At 34.0% G+C, this 17,999-nt stretch overlaps 1 protein-coding gene across 6 annotated transcripts in view; it reads right to left on the bottom strand.

Moving 5' to 3' along the window:
• Positions 1-1,435: 1,435 nt before the first annotated feature.
• Positions 1,436-17,999, bottom strand: part of NAV3 (neuron navigator 3) — an 890,287-nt gene continuing 873,723 nt past the window's right edge. For all 6 annotated transcript variants that reach the window (XM_055359213.2, XM_063694177.1, XM_063694178.1 and 3 more), the window contains 6 exons: positions 17,088-17,242; positions 15,814-15,885; positions 14,943-15,139; positions 13,886-14,004; positions 9,316-9,519; positions 1,436-4,051 (listed from right to left, as the gene is read on the bottom strand). In XM_055359213.2, coding sequence (XP_055215188.1) covers positions 3,932-4,051; positions 9,316-9,519; positions 13,886-14,004; positions 14,943-15,139; positions 15,814-15,885; positions 17,088-17,242 — 867 coding nt within the window. In that variant the 3' untranslated portion in view covers positions 1,436-3,931. The remainder of the gene's footprint in view (positions 4,052-9,315; positions 9,520-13,885; positions 14,005-14,942; positions 15,140-15,813; positions 15,886-17,087; positions 17,243-17,999) is intronic.

Genomic DNA, 17,999 nt, shown 5'->3' with positions numbered 1-17,999 from the left:
ATGGCGCTGATTCCTAGGAAAATTGCCTGGCACATATTAGGTATAATAACAGCTAACACTTAGGTAACATTTAAGCCAGGACAGAATCTTTTCTGAGTATTTTACATATTTTAAAATATTCATTATTCAAAACAATCTTATGAGTAGATAGATACTATAATAATCTCATTTTATAGATGAGTAAATTGAATCCTGAGAATATTACATTACTGATAGTATTCATTTATAGTAACGGCAGTGTTAACACAGAAGCTAACAGTTATTGAAAGTTTCTTGAGTGATAGCTATTATTCTGATTACAGATCTAAACTCAATCCTCTCCACAGCCCTATGAATAAGTACTATTTCTATGCCCATTTTATAAATGAGGAAATCGAGTTAAAATATATATTCTTTCAAAACCTTAAAATAAATTTATTTACACCTTATTCTCAAGAATGTTTGAAAATAAAATAATAAATATTTCTTACTATGTTGTTAATTAATTGTTGTTAAAGCAGTTACAATTTATGGAGGGCTAGGCACCGTTTAAGGAATTTCCATGTAATAACCCATTTGATCTTCAGAGTAATCTGTGAGAGGTGGATACTATTATTATCATCACTTTATGAGTGAGGAAAATGAGGCACATAGAGTTTGAGTAAATTGGCCAAGGTCACACAAAGAATGACAATGTTAGGATGTATACTTAGGAAGCCTGAAATTGCATTTAGCAGAACTGTACTGAAATTTTGGCTAAATTCAATGTTTGTCTGAATAAGATAAATTGTGGAAATTTCCTTATCTCCCAATTGAGTGAAGGAACAAATGCACTGATTATAACCCATTATGGATGATTGGTCTATTTTAACTAATACCTTTCTTTTTTGCTCTATAACTATTCTAATTCGGAAGTTTTCCTGCTTTTAGAATTAAAATCCTACTTATACCATCAGAAATATACATTCCAATTACTGAGGTTAAAGAGATTTCCAAGATACTTAAAAAGAAATTATAATTTTAAAACAGGTTTTCTTTTTTTAATCTTCTCTATTAAAATAAATAAACTACCACCCAAATAATTAGTTTGCTTTAAAATAATCTTTAGAGCTAAAAGTTCAAAAGAGGATTTAATGGAATAAAAACAAAGAAACATTTATTGAGTTAATTTAACTCAGTGAATCTCAACATTTTATTTTATATTCTTACTTTATCATCGGCTACTTAGGAAAACTATTCAGAGTTTTCTAAAATATTCACTAAATAACTATCATTGAAAAAGATAAACTGATTACCTTTATTTATTTGAAAGCTGAAGCCCTTTTTATGTTTATAAAATAGAAATTTGCATACAGTCCTATTGATGGCATATTAATAGTGCAAGCAACATTTTAATGCTTGACACTTCTTGATGCAAAATTATTTATTTTTTTCCATACTTAGAAACCACACCATGTTGTCAATAAATAATTCCACTTTAATGGCAAAGTAATAATTTAGACAGATACAGGGTGCACATTTGCAAAAAAATATATGCAAGCTGGTTTACAAGCTAGAGGAACAATAAACCAATAGAAAATACATCATCCAGTTAAGTCCATTGACACCAAGTACTTATTGTTGGGGCTTTACAAAGACTACAAAACTTTTCAGATGATTTATTTCACTGTTTCTGCCTATTTACATGATATGTTACATCAAAATGTACAAAATATAAAATGTATACAGACAAATGTTTCACAAACTAGTTTAAGTTGTAAACTAGGTGGACCTACTGGGATGTATTGCAGGAAATTCTGTTTATGCTCATGTTTGGACTGTGTTTCTCAAAATGGCAGGGAAAGATTAGCAATTTTCTTAGATCACATATTATACAAGGGCAACTAGTCACTCATCCAGCTACATATATTGATGTTTCACAACAGATTTGATCCATGTTTGAGGCTTCAAAGTCAGGGTGACAATTCTATGTGCATAAGTTCAGTTCGGATTTCCCTTAGGGCAATAGCACCGTGTAAGGACCTATTGACTTTGTGACACTCTGAAAACTGCACAGATGTTTCGTGGTGGTGTTGTTGTTCTATAGCAACTGACCCATCGGTGGTCACAGAGAGTAGCACCAAATACACGTCCTAAAAGTAACACATTTTCACACACTCATAGAAGAAGTCTATACCATGGCCTAGCCCTTGGGTTTCATAAACTTAAAACCTGTCCTTTGTGTGTGGTGGTAACTTCTCCAATGACTGATCAGTTTTCATGCACTCTCTTTAAAGCCTGCCATGACAGATGTACTTTCAGACAGTTTTACTTATCCAAAAATATATTGGCTTCATGTACAGTTTTGAAGCATGCTCACTCTAGCACTGATAGCTCCTGCATAGTCAAAAACAACTGTAAATACAGGACAAACACACCAGATAATACAGCTTTGAGGGTTTGCATTCTGTATTTGTTTGCAATGTACAGGAAATCTCAGCAAGTGAAACACCTCTTAACACCAACAGGATAAAATACAATTTTGTTTGTGTTTGTTTTGATTTGTGCAAGTTTTAAAAATTATTATTTACAATACCTACCCAGTAGACTGTGCAAATCTAACCTTCTTTTACAGTATAAACGCTTCCTCTTCCACAGTGACCTTACCGCTTCAGTGTTCTTTAATGCTGAATTTCTCATGTACAACAATAGCAATCAAAACAACATGCGTCAAAACTCATTAAAAAAACAAAAACAATAGGGAAGGAAAGCCGAATAGTTGTGCTCATGCTGCATCTAGTGCTTCCAGCCCTGCTGGATAATAATTCAAAATCTCCTGCCTTCTGAAACTCTTTCACTTAGAACTGGATGGAATTTCGCCACATGTCTTAGGTTTTAAGTGACGGTCAAAGAGCATTTCTGGGTTATTTTAATATTTTGGAGGATAGGCAAAGCGATCTATTCACAAGGCTAAAAATACTGATCTTTCTCCTATCCATTTCTTCAAAAAAAAAAAAAAGAGAAAGATATATAGAGATGAGGCTACTGTGTTAACCGGTGTTGCTTGGTTGTAAATGAAAAGACAGTGGAAATTACCAATGGTTTAGAATTTAAACCAACTGTTAAACTGTCATAGAAATCTGTTTTAAGGCAGTGAGACAGCACCATAGGAAATGTTCCTTCTTTCACTGAAAAGGCTCAAACAAATAAAGCCCTAAAAAAGCCTTTTATCAGTGTTGACTAATAATTGGTATAAAACTCTTGTTAAGGGAGTGGGCAGGTGGTTTAAAAAGACCACTGTGGTAAAAACAACCTTATAAAACCAGTGACTCATATACTAAAAAGTTGGTGGAGCACATCATGAGAACGTGGCAGTTAGAATTAAATTGGCACTTCTCCAGTTTGCCACAGTAGTGTTTTTCTGGTGGTTGCACAATTCCATTTGTGCTTATGGAGGACTGGCCTCTTGGATTTGTTCTGGAATGGGGTGAGCGCACAACACAAACACTACTGAAGCCCTGTGACCAGCACCGTGTGGCACAAAGGAGGTTGGACAGATCAGAAAGATGAACCCTGCCTGGGGCGAACAGCCCCTCAGAGGAAACAAAAGGAAGGGACAAAAAATGGTCTGCATTGTAAACTTTTAAAGAGGAAACAAAGAAAGTCCAGTTTGGCTATCCCATGTGCAATCTATTCAGTTGCCCTGTCATTAGGGTCCTTTCCAGTTGAGTAATGGAGCTTTCTATCACTCCACAGATATAAAAAATGCTTAGAAATAAACTAAAGTTAAGCTTCCATTGCAATTTAGCATCTTGGCGGTTCAGACTTAGTTCTGCTGCCTCCTTGGAGACCACAACTCTGGGTCAGGGCCCTTGACAGGGTGCTTTTATACTGGCAGTAGTTTAGTGAAAATACCTTTCTTTTGAAACATTTTTTTAAAAGCAAAGTCTTTTCCCTTAACTTTTTTCACCCTCTAGAGGGTAGATTCAAGAGATGAATCCAAAATGTCTTCATGGTGGCTGGTGCTTTCGCTGTCGCAGCTTTGTGTGCTCGAGTAATTGGCTGCTTCTTGGAGTTTCATTAGCATATTCATCTGAAGAAAGAAAAAAGACATCGATGTAGGCAATGATGCATTGAGTAAGCCAGCCCATAAAAAACAAGGCCCTGAGCCACACCGAAGAGCTATCTTATCCCATCCAAGTGACAGGGGAAAATAATTTTAGATTTTTACTCGTTGCCCCTGGCTCCTATGCTGTTTCTCCCAAACATGACTACAACACCAAACCATAAGGACAAAATAGGGCCTCTAGATAACTCTTTTATTTGGGGTTGTGAATGAATACTGCTCCAGCAGGGAGACTGGAAAGGAAACTGTATCACAGCTGGACATCTGGGTTCATTGCTGGAAAGTACGCCAAGCTTCCCAGCTTTTTGGCTGGGAGAAGCAGAAAGCATTGAATGGCAACTGAAAGTCGTGAATGTTCATACACACACAGACGCACACAGAGGCACACACACACTGTCCCTTGAGAGAAGGAGGGTATGGAGAGGAATGAAGCCAGCTGCTGCACACAAGCACACCATCTGCTGTTTAGGAGCTGACCTCGGGAGGAGGTGACTGAATGAAGCAGACCATGAGTGTTTGAAGAGGGAGAAGGAAATAATTACTGTCAAGTTTGTGCTGTTAAATTTCTGGCTAAAATATGATTGATATATCACCTAAAACAAAAACCATCATCTGGAACAATAGCGGCTGTCTCAAGTTTCCCAGCCTTATAGGAGAATGGTAATGTTTGTTCTAGTAAAAGGGACATATGCATGAAAGCACCTGGGGAGAAAGGCAGCTAGCATTTCCATGTATTATAAAATAAAGAGCAGTCACATTGCTTGAATTTTGATAGATCTGGAGCTCCACTGTTAGAGATGGACTTTTTTTTTTTTTTTTCGGAAAAAAAGACTGTTTAAAGGCAAATTGTGAATAAATGGTTCAATGATTTTAGAAAGCACAGAAAAACTGGCACATGTCTTTACGAGGGTAGTGGACTTGTTTTCATATCAAGGGTTTTTATAAATTGTAACAATTTTTATATTACCTAATGCATACTAATTGTATTATTTTATAATCAAAAGTTTTTTTTTTTCCAACTTACAGAAATAGAAAGGAGAAATCTAAAAAATGATTCCTTGGTCATATGTTAAGCGATGCATGCTTGTGTGCTCAGTACAAAAAGTGTGCTTGATAAATGCTTGTGAAATAAATGATAAACTGGTAATCACCAATTTCAGCAAGAATTCATTTCTGACAAAGAGACTACAGTTACAGCATAATTTGAAGTCATTTTAATAGTCTCAGGAAAATATGTTTTAACCTAATTTTCAATCTGACTCTCTTAATTTATTAAATAAGCTACACAAGGTTATGAAATAAAAGTAGTTGGTGATAACTTTTTAAACCCAGTAAGCCAAAAAGTCAAATGTCTCCTTCAACATAGTTTCTTTCTCTCCCACTCTCCTCTCTCTTTGTCTCTCACCCACATCCCCACCTTCCTACTTTCATGTCCATTCATATTCCTTCTCCCATTTCTTTTATCAATCTGTCACTCATTAGCAGCTGCCTGTATGTTCAAGCATTTGGGTGAAACTGATCTATAAAATAAAACTGAGATTTGAGCAGCCTAGTGATTTAGTAAGAGTAGAAATGATAAATGATATCTTTTAAAAAAGATACAATTGTGTCTTAGGCACAAATGTTTGAAATCACTTGAATGCTGGATGTTGTAAAAGTTTCACTGTGTAATAGTATTGTTATTAAAGTCTTAATTTTTTAAAATGGTGTCATATAGTAAATATGTTCCATTATAATACATTCCACATCTCAGATTCATAATAAATGTATACGTGGGATTTACTTTGCCTTTGCCTAGTATTATTTTGTGCATTCAAATCAAGGGAGTTTACAAGAGAAGATTACATATGATTTAGTCATTATCGTGATACATCATAAATCTCCAAAAAGTGTTAATATTTTTCCTCTCTTCTTCCCCACTTCTTTCCCCACACTCACTGCTATGGTTTGCGTGTGATATATCACTTCCGAAACTCTTGTCGAAATTTTATCCCCATTGTGGCAGTGTTGGGATGTAAGTCGTAGTGGGAGGTGTTGAATCATGGGGGTGGATTCCTCATGAACAGATTAATGGCATTCTGGTTAGGGGTCAGTGAGTTCTCACTCTGGAGGGAATGGATTAGTTCTTGTGCGAGAGCAGGTTATTAAAGAGTCTTGCTTCTTCTCTCACCACGTGACCTCTCTGCACACTCCCACTCCTCTTCCACTTTCCACTATAAGTTCATGCAGCATGAGGCTCTCACCAGATGCAGCTGCCCAATCCTAGACTTTTCAACCACCAGAACGATGAGCCAAATGAATCTCTTTTCTTTACAAATTGCCCAGCCTCAAATAGTCTGTTATAGCAACACTAAATGGAATAGGACATCTATAGTCATAAATTTAATGTTTATCATTTCCAACACCTTGATCAAGTCCTTATCATCACTGGTACCATCTAATCTGCTAAGCTTCCAGATTCCATCCTATCTCCTTCAGTCTGTCCTCTCTCTACTCTGTTATTAAACTGATCTTTAGAAACTGCAGATCTAACTAGGTAAATCATGGCTCAAACACCTTTGACAGTTCTCCACTGTCTCTGTGATAACGTTTTAACTTCCTGCAATGATAAACAAGGCTTAGCATGATCTAGCAATTGTATACTTCCACAGTTTTAATTCCTACCACCAACTGGTGTATAGTTCCCTAAACTCATCATTTCTATTATACTGTCCTCTAATGTTTCACATTCTATTTCTTTAATTTTGGATGTTCTCCCTGCAACCATATGGTGAAATCCTATTAATCATTCAAGATCCAGCTCAAGCATCTCCTCTGTAAAGCTTTATTCTAACTGCTTCCTCAATGAACTCACAATTTTACCTAATATGTGCCTCTATTGTTACTGCAGTTCATATAGGTAGAAGTCTCTCCTCACTACTGGATTTTAAGCTTCTGGAGATCAGAAATGATACTGTAGTTATCTCCTGATCACCAGGTCTTAGCATTAAGGACATACTTATTAACATTCTCTTTGTTGTTAACGGTGAATACACATTGTATTTTTAACATAATGTGAGATATACCAAAAACTTGCATCCTCATTCAGATTCAAAAAGTCTCTCTCCTCTCTTCTTCCCTGTTTCTTCACTACACTCATTGCTATGGGGATTTCTGACACTAAATAGTGGATGTTTCTTGACACTAAATAGTGGATATTTTGTACGATTTCTGATTTAGAATGGACTGAAAATATATGTTGGCTTCATGCTAGTAATTACAAAAATATATAGAAATAAAAACAGATAGATCGTCACCAGTCTGATCAACATAGAGAAACCCCGTCTCTACTAAAAATACAAAATTAGCCAGGCATGGTGGTGCATGACTGTAATCCCAGCTACTCTGGAGGCTGAGGCAGGAGAATTGCTTGAACTCGGGAGGCAGAGGTCGTGGTGAGCTGAGATCGTGCCATTGCCCTACAGCCTAGGCAACGAGAATGAAACTCCGCCTCAAAAAAAAAAAAAAAAAAAAAGAAAGTAAGAAAGAAAGAAAAAAGATAGAATATTTATTTTTTTAAAACCAGAGAAAGCCTGCCAAATATTTAGTTTTAGATGACGTCTTTCACCATTTAGCATGTAAGACCTCATAACTCCCTGTTTCTTAAGATGTTTGATAGAGCAGCAGGTTAGGAACCAGGAAATTTTTTTTTACCCCAATTCTCATGCCAGAATGGAAAACCTTGAATTTGTTTCCTCTACTAGAAGACAAGTGCATTCAGAACCAGGAAAAAAAGTGCTTTATGGGGTGAGCTGACCTGGACTATGAGAATTGGGAAAGTTGTGGGCATTTCCTAAGGGTTTCATACTCTACAGACTAAAGCTGAGAACAAATCTTATAAACACCTCTCCTTATAAAACAGACATATTATATAAAAACTGCAGAGGTAGGACTGGAATTTTTTAGGAATTCAGGTTAAATAATCCATACTCATATTCTAAAGCTTATATTTACTCTGTTAATCATTCTATCAGCAATTATTTAGTATATGCTCACAATTATGCTGAATCCAAACCAACTTCATCACCACTGTTGATTCCTAACTATGAATCATCTAAAAGGCCAGGTACCATGTTATAAAAATATAAGTCTGGGCTCTTAAGGAATATATCGCCTAGATCAGAAATCAGCAGGAAATCCCTGGAATCTAAGTAGGTCTATATATATACTTCAGTGATTTTATGAAACTCTTAAAATTGTATGCCAAATTTTCAGTGTGTATGCATTGTGCTGGGGAAAGGATCTTGGAAGTTTATCAGGTTTTCCACAAGAAATTCCCAAAATGTTCAGCTGAGATGATGATGATGATGTGTGTGTCAGGGTTGTTGGTGTAAGGGTATTCCTTAAAATATCAAGTAATTTTATATCCTTAGGTATAGTCATAGGTTATGATTTTTAATTATTTATGTTTTGTGTTTGTTTGATTTAAGCAACATGATGAATTTTTATTTCAGTATCTTTTCTTTCTGTACTGGTTGTAAAAGTCCAATAAGCTCTATACTCATAGAATGGTGAGTTAGTAACACTTCACATTTGATACCAATATATTGAAAGTAATCTGTAAAAATAAAAATAGATATATAAAAAGTGTTTTTTTTCCTAATAATCCTACATACTTAAAATTTTCAGGATATTCATACTTTGGAGTTTTACAGACTTTTATTTCAATTATTCCACTATTTTAAAAGTAAATAAACCATAACTTCCATTTGACTTCCAAGTCAGTTTATCCTTTGCTACAGTAGGCAAGAGAAGACCCATTCTATAAAATTAGTCAGGTTAGTTGATATAGGCAAAATATTTTTTAGTTCTCCATGAGTACATTATACCATAACTTTTGTTTTTCTATTTAAGAAAAAAATTGAGTTTTCTCTTAAATGCCTATTGAATTGAGTCATAATATAGAAAATTATATTTATTTAATTATATACACAATTTAATGCATAATAAGAGAAAAATTATAGTCTAGGAGTTCATTCTGGTTGTAGCATTTCTTGATTTCTTTTTAAGCCTACAAGTTTGGTTTTCACTTTAAGATTTTCATCCATGCAAAGCAAGCCAAAGATAATAGGGTTAAAACTGTTCCAAATGTTGCTTAGGATGACAAATGTCTTCGCTAGAAATAACTAAATATTAATGACTATACACTGTAGTCAAGATTACATAGGAAGAAACGAACATCTGATTCTTACCAGGGGATCTCCTTCTGTGTCAGTTTGCGGAATGTGCTTTGAGGTTGTGGCTTCCTTAGTGGATGTGCAGCTTTCATACCCAACATCTTCTGGTCGCAGCTGAAGTAAGGCTGGGCTCTCCTGAGGCAGAGATGCTGAGCTCCATGGATATGTGTCAAGCACCCACTTTGAAGGGTCTTCCCACGGTGTGCGTTTCCCATACATCTAAAAGTTGACCACGCGTTTAGCATATATAAAACGCATTTCTATTCAGCAAAAAAGGGGACTACTAGTTGGATGTGATTTTTTGACATATTGAGTTCTTAAGGGACTTTCAAGAGAATTAAGTATCTGTATACAGTTTTGCAGATTTAAAACATGTATCTGTCTTCATAGCTCACTTTAAACTTGAAGGCTAGACAAAATAAAGCTGAATATTTGGAATAGATGTCAACTTTTGGGGGAGAATATACGGGAGGTTTATTATAAATAAACATAGAAATGACTGCCCACATTTACTAGTAATTTGACAAACCAAGAGAAAACTAAAGGTTGAAAAATAAAAGCTTCAATTATGGAAGATTTTAAAAAATATGCTTGATGTTAAGTAGAGTTCTCTAATAAAGTGTACCTTGGAAAGATGGAAATAAAATAAAAGTAACTTATTTTTCTCTGCCTAATTCACTCTACTCAAACTGTCTTTTAGAGTAAGAAAACTTTCTCTGATAACAATTTTCCTGTGATCAACTTGCTCTTTAATCCCATTGCTTTCTGTAAAAACTCTTTTTTATCTTATTTTATTATTATTATACCTTAAGTTTTAGGGTACATGTGCACAACGTGCAGGTTTGTTATATATGTATACATGTGCCATGTTGGTGTGCTGCACCCATTAACTCGTCATTTTGCATTAGGTATATCTCCTAATGCTATCCCTCCCCCCTCCCCCCACCCCACAACAGTCCCCGGAGTGTGATGGTCCCCTTCCTGTGTCCATGTGTTCTCATTGTTCAATTCCCACCTATGAGTGAGAACATGCGGTGTTTGGAAAAACTCTTTTTAGATGTTTGTGTTTCAGGACACTAGTAAAAGAGGATAAAAAATAGGAAACTGAATTATCAACTTTGCAAGAACCCTTATTGTGCAATTTGCCCAATAAGGAAGAGCTGATATAGCCTGGTTAAAGTACTGGCAGTGAAACGGAAGAATCAGATAAATCCAAGAGATGTTAAACATTTTTAAGCTGCAAGCAAAGCTGAATCCAAACTAGAAAGGGCAGCCTGAAGAGAAGAATGAGACATTGTAAAAAAAAAAAAAAAAAAAAAGTATAATATTACAAGGGCACAGGAAAAAAACAGAAAAAAAGTGAAAATTAAGAGAAGGGGGCAGTAACATAGGGACACTTTTTCCTTAAATTACTTTCCCTCCCCATTTGACTTGCTTTACCAAGGACAATCCTGGTTAGTAGGTGCCTATTTGGTCTCAGATGACATACTTTGGTTTGTTGTTAGATGGCTGTTTTGTATAGTTTGTTTTGGTTCAGTAAAGACAAAAGGGAAAATGGTGGACATTAACACCATAAAAACTTCATGGACTGCCTTGGAGTTTTCTTTTGAGTTTCTTCTGGAGAAGTTGGACTTACCTAAAATAAAAGGGAGTCTAGGTACTGATATATGTGCATTTCCTTAGGAGATGGTAACAGAGGTACAATCATTATACTTTTTTTTAAAATAGTTATCTTGTTTTAGAGCAAAAGTTTCCTCTCAGTTATAAACTTACTTTATAGATGTAACATATAGCATGCTACACAACTTAAACCAATTGAAGAAAAACATGTATAATTCTTGGAAAGCTTAATTATGTTTATTTGTTTGTTTTAATGTAAGTCTAGAATCAATTAATTCTAGGTTTTTAAAGAACCATCCAGGACAGCAAAATTGGAAGAGACCAATGAAAAGCTAAATGGGCCAAACACTATATTTCCGAGTGAAACACATATTGTAGAAAAAATAATTGAACAAAGAGAACTCTAAATATTCAGAATGAGATGAATTGATAGCTGACTTTTTAAGAAAGAATCCACCAGAATAAAAGTCAAAATCCATTGTATCACCAACATCTTTTCCAACTAAAACATCTGGCAGAGTGCATTCCCCATAAGGTTTTTCACCAAAAAAAATCCGCCTTCATCTGAAGAGATTATTTTATTACTCTAAACTTTAGAGTGTCATTTTTGCTACCAGGCTTTGTTTCTCCACTTCTTTCTCCAATCCAAGATTCTTTGTTGCCAGTAGATCCATGGGAATGGATCATGACAGATATGAGCTTCTTGCTCCCCTAGAAATATTTTCAGCTGATAGACTTTTCTGGCCCAGCATAGTCTTCAATAGCAAAGCAAACTGTCTACCCACAAAAGGACTTTCCAATTTTTCCCTTCCCATGTGCTGGATTCCCCTCCCCCAAAAAGCCCTAAATCACGGTTGATTCATCTTTCACACTAACCTACTACTAAACATCCTGAACCACAGCAAGAAATGAGACATTTTTATCCCTCTTCAAAAATAATTTTGAAATATCTCTCAGTTTTAGTTTGAGAAACTAATCCTTAAGTGATTATACTTTTGCCCAAATGGAAACTTTATAGAATTATAATTCTCCAAATAATGTTCTATAAATAATATTAATTTAAATATGAAAAAAGAACCCATGTACCTTTTGAAATAAGACCTAAGGATGCTAAGCATTTTAGCTATTATCATTTCAAGGTTTTTACAAAGATTCCTTTGCTTTCTATTAGTAAACAAATATTAAATGAGGAGAAATGTATTTATAAATACTTAGATAATGGTTTATTAAAACCAAAACCATAGCTGGAGAACAAATAATGTATTGAAATATTAACTTCAAACTTATGAGTTCTAAAATTTTCATAAAATGTTTTTTTTGGTACAAATAATCAACATTGAAAGATCCAATGTATATCCTATAGTAGTTTTAGAAGAATTCTGAAACACAATATGTTATACTTGAAAAATAAAAACATTTGTATAAGCTTTTATTTTATTGGAGGCACCTGCTTGGGGTAGATCGGCTCATACCTTTAAAAGTGTTAAATTTGATTATTTAAATCTAGAGTAGAACCAATCAATAGCATTATTTAGGATCTTAGCTTTATCTCTGAGGCTTCAGAGTATCCTCATAAAATTCATCATGTTCACCAGAACTATCATTTTAGTTCCAAATACTGCCATGCCATTCAATAGATAAAGAGAGCATGATAGTAAAAGGGAGTAAAAGAGGGAAAAATAGATGGACAATTTTTTTAGATAGCAAAATAAAGACAACACACTATTGTAGACGACTGAATGTGGAAAACATAAACTATATCTTAATTCTAGTAGTAGTTGTAAAAACCAGAAATAGAGATGTCTTGGCTGAGTTATTGAAAAGGAGATGAGATTCTTCCTCAATAAACTGGGTGATTATGTTACACAGATTTTAAAGAGTTTTATAATTCTACAATTTCAAATCAAACTTAAGGAAATAGCAATACTTATGGAAAAATGACATGTATTTTGTTGGAGAAACAGGGATTTTTTTTAATGATACATTTTCATCTTTTAGTTAGGAAAAAACAGAAGGGCCTTGGTTGCAGGGCCTCAAGATAGAAGGCACATGAGAGGAAGAGCAAAGATGCTGTGAAACCAATCTGTAATAGATCAAAAGACCAACTGACTCTCTTAGAATTTAGAGTACTCCCTCCAAAATAGTAAAGGATCCTGCAAGTGACATTAAAGGGCTTCCAACAATGAAGTATACTAAAAACAGGAAACTTACAAGCAAAAGCTACCTGTCAAAAATTATGTGAAAAAAAGGAAAAAGCAATTCCAGCCTGAGCAACCTAGCGAGACCATGTCTCTAAAATAATAATAATAACAATAAAAATAACTGAGTGTGGTGGTGTGTGCCTATACTCCCACCTACTTGGAAAGCCTCATCACTGGAGCCCAAAAGTTCGAGGCTGCAGTGAGCCATGGTTGTACCACTGCGCACTAGCCTGAGTGACAGAGTGAGACCCTGTCTCAAAAAAAAAAAAAAAAAAAAAGAAGAAGAAGAACAAACAAAGAAAGAAAGAGAGAGAGAGGAAAGAGAGAGAGTGGGGAGGGGGAGAGGGAGGGAGGGAGGGAGGGAGTGAGGAAGGAAGGAGAAAGAAAAGAAGAAAAAGATAAAGGAAATTATGTGATAAGAATATAAATGGTCAAGGCTCATGTAAACATAGCTGCGTCATAAGATGTAGAACTGTGCAATTAACTAGCTGTCTAACAAAAACAACCTGTAAACATCCATGACAACCATTTGGACTTAAATGTATAGTTGTTGAAATAACTGTGCCTTTTCTTTCTCTTACAAACTTGTTCTCAGAACAGGCAAAATATTACAAACTATTTGCTCTTGAAAACCATATTGCTCTATTCATATAGTTCATGCCGTTAGTTTTCTGCATAAATACCCAGATTTTTTTTTTTTGCTTTTAAAGTAATTTTTTTTTGCTTTTTTTTAAAAAAATAGCAATGAAAATTGAGTACTATACCTGAAGACCCTCTCTCACTGCCTCCAGAATATAAGGTACTAAAGAATAGTTCCAGAGATCCATGAACCATACTCTAGAACCTTCTACATCCATGGGGCAAGGAAGGAATAGTCGGGGACCTGATAAGAAATAAATAAAATATTTTAAGAGTTATATTTAATAATCTAAACACATATCTAGACACCATTTTGGAATATAATATATTTCTTGCAAAATTCCTAGAAAATTGTATTATTGGCCAGCTTGATTATTATTAAAGCATGTTTACTGAAGATCCAATATCCTAGCCTCTTCTATCTTTTTACAATAAATATTAATCTAGGGCACAATATACTAGAGTCAGGAGAAATGATAAAAGTCATAATGCAGTTATCCTGTTTCATTTTACAAGCAACAAAGCTGTGCTGAAATGAATTGCCAAATATAAAACACGTCATTATTTGCAGAATTGGGACCTGGCATGAGTGTTCTGGTCCCAGTGTAGAATTCTTCTTCCTAATCTAAACTGTGTTGACAGTGAGTACATTTTTATGATGCATAACAATGTGAAAGAGACTTCTGTACATGCAATTAAAGAAGGAATAAAAATGTAAATATCTTTATGCAAACTAAAAGAGAAATAACTCAAAACAGTTTTGTCTTCATGAAAAACACAGAACACTTAAATTATCTACAAAGCATTTAAGTTATCTGTAACTAACATCTTTCCTCACAACTTTATTTGACATGAGCTATTTAGCCAAATTTGTTTTTAGCATAAAAAGTATCCTAAATCGATACTATTCATTTCCAGTGGTTATCTGATTTTTAGATATTTGTCCATATTGAACTTATCTGATCTCGGTAATATTTTAGTAAAACATAACTGTCAAGACAAAATGGATTTAATTGGAGATACAAAGAAGAAGAACGCAAACTTTCAGAAGGGAAAAAAATAAATCTTTGGAAGCTTGAATAAGCATTAGCTTTGCTTGTTATTTTCTACCATCCAATCTGGCCGTCTTTACCAAGCACTGTTAGTTCCTGGAAAATGGCATATTATAATTTTGGAACTCACCAATGGTAACGTCAGAAGAACTGTGTGTTTCCAAAAAACTGTTGAGATGATGCCACATCTTCGGAATCCAATCTATAATTTTGACTAGGTCATTATTGCGAATGTTCCTTTCAATTTCTATCTCTATGAGTTTTCTTCGAAGATATCTGCCTAAAAAGCCTTTCACTGGTTCTGTATGATTTGCACATAATACCCACCTACAAAAAGAAAAAAAATCAGACATTTTTATATAAATTAAATTTTACATTCACAGTGATTCATTATTATTATTTATTTATTCATTATTACTTTCCAATAGAAAGTAATAATGTTCCCATTTCAATTGGTGGCCACCCCTTTTCATGATCAAAGGTGTTAGGAGGTCTACTAGGATGAGAGCTATAATGTAGCTAACTCTACTTTTTGAGCTAAAAAGAAGCTCATGTGCGTCAGAAGTGAGTGGGAGTCTAAATGCTGATCACTCTTCTGTAGGAGAATCACAAATCCTGAAATAGCAACTCTCTTCACATTTCTCACACTTAGAAGGAATATGCTCTACTTTAACCAGGGACATAGTGAACAGAAAAAACATCTACTTTACTTTTCTTTTTTCTTTCCTTTTTTTTTGTTTTTTTTTTTTTGGTTTGTTTGTTTGTTTAAAGAAACACATCTGATTACAGGTTGAAGATCACGAAATGTTCGCTTGAGAAAGAGTGTCAGAAGTGAGAATTATTTTCACACCACAGGTCATCTCTGGCAAGATTTGTCAAAGTACAAATGGAAAAACAAACCACAAAAACAAACAGAAAGAAACAATGCCAACCCCCTCCCCTGCCCCCCCCAACACAAAACAAAACAAAACAAAACAAAAAAACCTTCAACTTAACTTTACCTGAAATTGTGATGCAGCTCTAGATTTGGTGATGAAGAAACTCCCTGATTCATTGTTCCAATAATATATGGACTAGAAAAAAATAAATAGAAAATTTTAATTTACTGGAGGTAAAAGTGATTAATTCATTAAAAGTATCTTGGAAAACTACTAGGATAGATATGGATTATTCCATTTCAATATTTGTCTTTTAAAGGGTAATTCTGTAATAGAAAATGACAAAGATCACTGGACTAGAAATTGATACTTGAGTTTCTAATTCCAGTTCTGGAATCAACGCAAGGCATTTTCTCTCTCTGAGCCTGAGTTTATTTGTAATTTACATTATTTGAGTAAAGAGTTTAGTTAGTATAATCATAGGGGTTTTGTCCCACTCTAACATCTTATAATGCTTATGATAAAATTTATTAACTTTTACTATTTTAATATTTCATAGTTATGTTAAAGATTATTAATATTGTGAGAAAATTTGTATTCTTTCACTCCTTATTTTATGCTGATCATTTGTAACTTCCAAAAATCTCTAGCAGAGATAATTGGAATATTTGGCACTATTAAAACTATTTATTTTATGTTGATATTCTTATATGTCCTTTCTTTAGAGGCCATGCCACAATAAATCTTTAGTGGGTTTTAAGATTTTTTAATACCTTACTTTAACCTTTCCTTTTATTGTAAATAGTTAAAAATCATACTCATTAATAGAGGGAGCTATATCTGAATATATTAAGTTTATCTCTATAGAAAGGTTGAATTTAAACTTTAATATGAACTGAGAATGAAACCAGAGCTCTAAAGGCTCCAGTTAGTTTTTAATTTTCCTGATTAAAACTATTCCATCATTGATGTTGGTTTCACAAATGTTCATCATGTCTGCAGAAGCTAACATCATCAAGGAAGTAATGCTTCCATAAGAGTGCCTGGGATATGGTTGTTGAATGAATACATAGACATTCTAAGGAATGCATATGGAGTCTTTAAAACTGTGGTATAATATTAAAGAGGGTTTCTCAAATTAATGACAGCTATTGTAAGTCTAAAAATAATAACTACTGAGGTAGTTCACATGTTAATTAGCTGGAGTTAATCATTCTACAGTGTACATTTACTTCAAAATATCATGGTGTACACAATCAATATGTACAGTTTTATCTGTCAATTTAAAAAATAAAAATTAAATATTAAACAAATTTAAAAATGCATACAGGCACAAGAAGGCAAATTTGATGATAATTATTTCATATTTCATTATTCAGAATATTTGATAAGCATACCATTTGTTGTATTTACAATTGAGAAAACCATTGAAGATATCACTCAGAGAGCCCACATGATGAAGATTATCAAGGATTATTACAACTGGGAGCTCCACTCCATTATTATCAGCACTGCACTGTTCAGCCAGGTTAGCTAGATATTGTTGCAATTCCTTTTAAAAAATGAAGAAAACAGATACGTCAGTGATAAATTTATACTAATAGGAAGCAGTTAATATTTTAGGAATAGCACACTTTGTCCTCTATTCCGTTTCTTTCATTAAAGTCATAGATTATTCAACTGATGTAAAATCTTTTCCTACGAATCAAAAACCATATATTGCTGACAGAATAATTTTTTTAAATGAAAGCAAGAAAAAGGAAAGCAATAGAAGATCCAGTACCAAACACCTGCAGCAAATATAAAAGTATAAACATGACGGCATATTTCTAAGTGGTTTTCTCCCTGAAAGAAAAGCCAAAATGAGTTCTGGATATGAACTCTTATGATAAACCACATATATTGAGATTTTATTCTGACTTTTGGTATTCAATGATAAAAGTAAATTTTAGCAACCTTAATATTTCAAGTATGAACTAAATTCAAAATGGCATTTCTCAGGTTCCACTAATATTTTTAATGTGTTAATTCTAATTCATGTAGATGGGGTATATCTAAAAGTACAGCCATAGGACCTTGATAAAAGTATGCTTATTATTTATTTATAATCTGCATGCCATTGCTGTAATTTTAAACAAAGACAAAATTTAGCATCTCTTGAGTTTATTGGTTCTTTTACAGGTATTATTCCTGTCTAATAGCTTTTAATCTAAATATGATAACCAGTTTGCTGATTGACTGCTCTCACAGATGGGTAGGCCAGGAACATAATTAGGTTTCTTAAAATTATCCTAATCAGTAAGAACATT

The sequence above is a fragment of the Gorilla gorilla genome, chromosome 10 (assembly GCF_029281585.2).
Source record: "Gorilla gorilla gorilla isolate KB3781 chromosome 10, NHGRI_mGorGor1-v2.1_pri, whole genome shotgun sequence".
NCBI classification, from domain to species: Eukaryota; Metazoa; Chordata; class Mammalia; order Primates; family Hominidae; genus Gorilla; species Gorilla gorilla.
The sequence above is the reverse complement of the archived record's forward strand: the minus strand, read 5'-3'. Positions and strand labels throughout refer to the sequence as shown.